The following is a 6,992-nucleotide window of genomic DNA, read 5'->3' as shown; positions in this document are numbered from 1 at the left end:
TGATGGGAAGTGAATAAGACTTTGTAAAAATTTCCTTATTATATAAAATTTCAGACAACAATATACTTTAATATTAATTTAATGTTTTACAATATAATATCTGATTCACCCTTTTGTCCAATATGATGTGACTTTACTTTATTTATTTTCTTTTTGATTTTTTAACATAGAAGAAAAAGCATAAAATGACAAGTTCGTCTTGACATAAGATATATTATTTTTTGTAGTTCGTGCATTAACGATTTGTTTATATATTTTGGTCAATAATTTGATTAGATCGCGTTACAAATATTTGTATATATGAAAAGTTTGTGAATAATTTGCAATATACTCCCTCCGTTTCGAATTAGTCATCGTTTTAGGTTTATTCATATGGATTAATAAAATATTTAATTTTACATATTTCCAAAACAAAAACATCACTACCAATACACTTAACCATATTTCAACCAATAAAAAAAATTCTAAAACTACATTTATTTTAAAACGGAAAATCTACTCTATAATGACAACTGGTTCGAAACTGAGGGAGTATGTACGATAGCTTTTGAGTATCACAAAAGTATTTATTGTCTTAAAATGATAATAAATATTAAGTATTAAATGTCTGATACTACGTGTGACCTATCTGTTGAATTTTCTTCAATTTAGTTGCTGCCACATTATATTTGTTCATGTCTATATTGTAAATAAAATTAATATGTTTACAAAAAGAAGACACTATTAATAGATTTTTTTTTATTTGAATTTTCCATTGTTATATTAGTAACTTTTTGTAGAAAACACTATATCAGTAAACTACTTAATAAATACGATATCTAAGATATTATTTAATACTAATAATACAGTTCCAACACCAAATTTCTCAGCAATTTCAAATTTTAAACAAATGAGAATGAAACAGAGTAAAACTAAAGATAAGTTGATGATATATCCTTTAGATGGAAACAAAACGCATGTCATTATATGGTGTTTAGAAGAAAGAGTATCTTCATCGTCTAGTTTTCTTGTTTTTTGGCAAAGTCTTGTTTTCTTGTTAATGACCTAAAGTCTTCTTTAAACTGATAAAATATTGGTTATCTGATCAAATATCACTAATTATTTACAAATTGTTTGATTTTCTCTTAGTTTGTCTTTTTATTTTTGTCTTTTCAACATCTTTTTGAATGATTGTATATTTGTATAGGCAGCAAAAGATTGATTTTATAGCTGATGCTTTGTTCCACTCATCCACGCCAAACACTGTAAGCATTGTAATTAAAATATAAATTCTTAGGGATTGTTATGAATTTTCTAAAATCTAAACTGTCATTCTCATGGACAGATTATGTTTCGGCACTGTCAAGCTCACGGTTAAGTCCAGCTTAAATAATTATAATGAGAAATTAAAAACACTTATCCATCTAATCCACTCGTGTTTCTTGTCGTTTCTTTGAAATCGGGTGTATATAATTATAGGCAGGAGTCATCTAAATATCTATAGTATTTAATTACTAATGCTGCCCAATATGTTTAACTAATTATGTATAAATACCGAAATATAATGTACTATACAGTGTATAAACATGACATCACTGGCGCAAAGTAATAAACGGTCAAATACGTTAACATAGTGGCACCCAACAACAACACTTGAAGATTTTTCCCCCTCAAACTTATTTGTTGATAGAAAAATGTTTTATAAAAATCCAGTGCGAAGAAAATATGTCTATGTATAATCGTCCCCAATATAAAATCTTTATGCAGAAAATCTCTAGTTGTTTATATTCATTTTTAAAAGGATGTTATAAGTTTTTGCAAGCTTTTGTTCGTCTTACTTCACACCCACTTATAACTTTTCCTTCTGCATGAAACCATTTATTAGACCTTTAGTAGTTTAGGGCAAGGGCAAAACCGCGTGAGCATATTAAATTTTAATAACCAGGCCAACGAGAAATCTATTTTTCTTTTTAAAAGATCACCTACTTACAGCTATGTAACTCTCATTATTTATTTTTGTGATTTACTGCATAATTGTTCGATAAAAATTACAGGATGTTCAGTGTTCAATCCAGTGACCAAATTGTAGCTATTTTCTCTTCTCATCCTTTTCACCGTGATGTATTATAGTTATTGAATATATGGATTCAAAAATACAAAATGAAATTCAAGAGAATAAATAAAATTAGTATTCTAGTAGAAATGACTAAAATTTCACCAAATCTTTAATAATCAGTATAGCTAGTTTTAGCTTTTGGGATTACATTAACGTATATTTATATATCCCTAATAATATGTGTTTGCATACCCCTCATGTAATGTGCAAATCACTTGAATTTAGTATCACTTAATTTAGTTAAGAATTTAGAATCATAAAATAGTAAATATACTATGATTTTCATTAAAAAAAAAAAAGAGTTCTGATAAATTTTGCTTTGAGTTTAATAACAAGTCATTTTGTTTTTGTTTTTTATCAAAAATTTGAGAGTCCAATAAGAACCGGGCAGGCCATATATTATATTGGGCTTCTAATATTTTTTAATTTTATACGCCTAATACATATTGGAATTCTTTTCAAATTCTTATTGGGTTAATCATATTGTAACCTGCTAAATACAGTTATGTCAATGATTTTCCTCCAAGTGACACAGCTGAACTAACTGAAGAAAACCTTTAAGGTGAGAACTCTAACTTTTTATTCATTTAGTAACTGTTGCAATTCATTTACAGGGAAAATCTGCTGTCCTTAAATATGTTAAGTTTCAGAACGTTCGCAGGTAAAGATTCTCTACCATGTTCTGTGTTATATTATGCTTGCTCGACCTAACCTTTTATCTACTTGATTTTCTAGCTTGACGATCTTCATTGAAGACAACCAATCTGGTTCTGAGCTCCCAAAGGTTCAGAAGATCGCGCTCAACGTAAGTTTCTCTCTAAATCTTTTATTCCTAGTCTGTTAAACAGTGCCGTGCCTAGAGTAGCTGAAGATCCATAGGCTCGACACGTAAGACCTCTGGCTCCACTTGTTCCTCAGAACCTACCATGTCACCTCCCTAAAAGAAGGATGATCCAATTAGATATTGAGAACACCAATAGCAATAGACATATGGCCTGAGCATTGCAGAAAATTTTATACTTATGACTAGGCATGCGCGCGGGTTGGGGTAGTTCAGAATTTTCGACCAAAATCTCGCCGAATTAAACGGAAAAATTTCGGTTTGGTTCGCTATTTGCTAGTTTGGTTTTTAAAACTTTTACCGAAACTAAACAAAGTTTTTGGTTCCGATTATATTTCGGTTAAAAATTTAGTTAATTTCGATTAGTTCGGTTTGAATTTTGGTTAATTCGATTAACTCGTTCCGAAATTTGATTAAAAATTTTTGAAAACCGAACTAGCCGATTACCCAAATATTTTTACAAACCTGCCAAAATGAACCTAAGAAACTGAAATTTCGGTTCGGTTGGGCGAGTTTGGTTATAAACCGCAGGCCTACTTATGACAACTAGAATTGTGTCAAAACAAGTATAAATTATCGAAATCTAAGTTCCACCATCTCTGAAATTTAAACTTCCAGTTAATGTGCAATCTCCTGCTCTATAGCATGAAGCCATGAAAACACTAGCAAGCTAAAAACTAACTCTTTTTTTTTTTTACCTCAGTACTAGGCTCATCAAGGAAGGCCTGAAGGAAGACATCACTAGGACCTCGACAAACACGAGCACTCCTCAAAAGCTCTTTCTGTAGACCTTCGTGCATGAAGAAGAGTGAATCCGCAGCTTGTGTGAAGCATATGTCGTGAGATGATAATGAGCTTCCGAGGTCTTGGCAGGAGTTTATTAGAGGAACCTGTAGCCAAAGGTGAATTAGCAGCTTAATAAATTTATGATCACTTACTCCTTAAAGATAGTGCACACTCCACACAAGCAAGCATCAATAAACTTATTATCAAGAACAACAAAACACCAAAACAAAACTAATCTACTAAAAAAAAGTAGAGACTACAGAGAGTAAAGATAGTTTAAGAGTTTCTCTAACCAGATGCACCAATGCTGACAAATGACCTGCTTCTATGTACCAATCCGTATCCTTAACAGTGCATTGATGGTGATTATAGAGAAACTGAACTTAACACAAGGCAAAGTGCTCATCTTTTTCTACTGAGTAAGCAAAACGAAAGTAACACTATATATCCACATCAACCGAACTAAAATATCACGGGAAGCATGAAAAGATAAAGTAGTGTAACCAAACAACAAATGTAGCTTTCAATTTCACATGGAGTGTAACCCAAACAACAAAACCCCATCAAAGTAACACACCAGTTTCATTCCCAGTCCTTAAATTATCCCACGACACAACCTCAAAAACCCATGTCTGATCTCCAATTCAACAAAGCTTCGAACTTTAAATAACGAACCCACAAACCCCCAAACCGTTAAAAACAAAAACTTTAACAAAAAGGAGAGAAAGAAAAACAAACCTGTCTACACCACTTGGCGAGCGCATTGAGCCGAAGCATCCGCTGCTGAGTCTTAACGATATATTTCAAGAGGATAATCTTCTTATCAGTATCAGAAAGCTCCGGAGACTTGGCCTTTTCCACGAGCTCCTTGAGCGAAATGAACGATTCATCCGCGGCCAACCAGAGCGGAGAAATCCACCGTCTGTTGCCCTAGCTCCGCCATCGCGGACGTAAAAATCGCCACCGGTCCGATTCAGAAAACTTGGGAGATCGTACGATTTCAAAATCAGGGTTTTTTATTCCCTCCGATTCCAATCACCGGATTTTGATTCGGACAAGGGAGAGAGAGTGAGAAAAGAAAATATGTTTTTATGTGGGTCCCCTGTCTGTCCACGTAAGCAGGAAGTAACTGTACGTTGCTATTGGGCGAAAACGGCTTTTTCATGCCAACACTACGAAGTTAAGGAAAAATACATACCCAAACAATATTTATGTGCCAAAACATTCCTAAACTAAATAAGAATTTGAATTGCATACCTAAACTCATAATAAATAGCTAAAACATGTCTCGTAACTGACATGTGTCAGTCCTTTTTAAAATATATTGATTTATTTTTTTTTTAATTATTATCTTTTAGTTTTTATCATTTTATTTGTTTGTAAAGTGCCACAAATAATTAAAATCATCAAATTTTGTTTATAATTTCAAAATTGGAAATAAATTTTAATATATGGTGATATATAAAATAGAAATATTTTTTATCAAATAAAATAGATTTAATAATATTAATATATTATTTTTATTATTATTTCATATTGAAATATTTGATACAAAAAAATTAAATAAATAAAAAACAACATAAAAACAATATCATAATTTAAAGCCTGATTTAATTTCACTAGTTCTTAAAGTTTATAAAATATTTTTTATATTTTCTTAGATTATTTTAGTTGCAAATCTTATTAAAGTTTATATAATATGATTGCGACATGTGTCAATTAATTTATTAAGATATATATCAAAAATATGTTACAATTCTATTTTATTAGCATCATAAAATGTAATAAGTTTTTAAGATTTTTATACAACTAATATATTTTCAATAAAAAATTATGTTTAGTTAATTATATATTGTGTCTTATCCTACAGACATATATTCTCCATATTTACACATACTTATGTATGATAAAAACATCGTAATTAAAAAAAACTTGTGCTAGCAACATAAAATGTAATAAGGATGATAAAAAAAATTGAATTGTTTAAAGAAATTAAAAGAAAATAGTCAGATAATATTTTTCTTGTCAATACTATTGTGTGAAAATAATATAAGGAATCTTAAACCTAAATATAGATGTGAAAATAATATTTATCTTGGTTTATATTTTTGTACCATACATTTATCTGTTAAAAAAAAAAGTTAGTTATTTATATGAAAATAATAAGAGTACTTTTAAATTTTTTAGGTTTTAAAAAAGGAATATCACTTTTTTATAGTTAGTTTTTCTATTTGATTTTTATTAAGTAATTTCTTGTAATTGTACTTGTAGGATTTTATAATTCGTTTTAATTTAATTTTTTTCAAAAAAAATTAATATTTTTTCTTATAATATCTTTTTTTAGTATCTTTAAAATGAAAAATATACAAAATATTTTAAAAGGGAAAAAATACTTTCAAATAGCTTTTACAATTATTCTTTGTTTATAGAATTTTTAAATATTAAATTTACCATCAAATATTTTTTAAATATTATAAAAAAGACCATACAAATATAATTGTAAAAAGCTATGTAATATTAATTTTCCTTTCATTAACTCCTAAAAGGAATAATAAACTATATTTTTATAATAATTTTCTTTTTCTAGTGTCCCAAAAATGTAATAATAATTTTCTTTTTCTAATCTTTTTTTTAAATTCTAATAAAAGAGAATTGTAACATATTTTTGACGCATGTCACAATCTTAATAAATTAATTGACACATGTCGTAATCATATTAATTAGCAACTTTGAAGAACCAAGCTTTATATAATATGATAGATAATTTTATGTTAAAAATTTATAAACCAAAAATAACTTCAAATATTTCACCCGATATGATTGTGAATTTTGTACAAAAAAAACATTGTGTATGTATTAATAAAAATCTATCATTATGTGAAAATCAATTTTTTTCCTTAAATCCTAAATAAAAAATTCGAAAAATTACTTTTTCCTCTTTTAATCTTAACCAAATAAGATTTTTTTTTCCTTTTAGATCATGACCAAACAGAATTGTAAAAGTAATTTTTACTTTTAAAATTTTATGATAAATATGATACTGAAAATATTTAATTAAAAATATTAGTGATGTTGAGAAAACGAATTCTTAAAATATTTAATGAAAAAATATTAGTGATATTGAGAAAACGAATTTTGAAAATAGCAACTTTTAAAAATAGTTAATATTTGCTGGAAATAATTATTTGATAGTATTTTTATTTTATAAATCCTAAAAAATTAATTATAAAATATTATGTAATTTTAATTTTCTTTTCTAAAACCCTAAAA

The 6,992-nt window shown here is 28.2% G+C and overlaps 1 protein-coding gene across 1 annotated transcript; it reads right to left on the bottom strand.

Annotated features, from left to right (window-relative positions):
- Positions 1-2,665: 2,665 nt before the first annotated feature.
- LOC106333991 (mediator of RNA polymerase II transcription subunit 14) lies at positions 2,666-4,739 on the bottom strand. The gene is made up of 3 exons (XM_013772363.1): positions 4,461-4,739; positions 3,635-3,826; positions 2,666-3,032 (listed from the first exon to the last, which is right to left on the bottom strand). The coding sequence occupies exons 1-3, from the start codon at positions 4,497-4,499 to the stop codon at positions 2,952-2,954; spliced, it is 312 nt and encodes a 103-aa protein (XP_013627817.1). The 5' UTR covers positions 4,500-4,739; the 3' UTR covers positions 2,666-2,951.
- Positions 4,740-6,992: the final 2,253 nt, after the last annotated feature.

The sequence above is a fragment of the Brassica oleracea genome, chromosome C3, assembly GCF_000695525.1.
Source record: "Brassica oleracea var. oleracea cultivar TO1000 chromosome C3, BOL, whole genome shotgun sequence".
Classification (NCBI taxonomy): domain Eukaryota; kingdom Viridiplantae; phylum Streptophyta; class Magnoliopsida; order Brassicales; family Brassicaceae; genus Brassica; species Brassica oleracea.
The sequence above is the reverse complement of the archived record's forward strand: the minus strand, read 5'-3'. Positions and strand labels throughout refer to the sequence as shown.

Excerpts from the sequence above, each read along its gene's own strand:
- LOC106333991 (XM_013772363.1), bottom strand. The coding sequence starts at position 4,499 with ATGCTTCGGCTCAATGCGCTCGCCAAGTGGTGTAGACAG. Across the intron at positions 3,827-4,460 it reads TCGCCAAGTGGTGTAGACAG|GTTCCTCTAATAAACTCCTG; the intron begins GTTTGTTTTTCT and ends CTTTGGCTACAG. Across the intron at positions 3,033-3,634 it reads TTGATGAGCCTAGTACTGAG|GGAGGTGACATGGTAGGTTC; the intron begins GTAAAAAAAAAA and ends TCCTTCTTTTAG.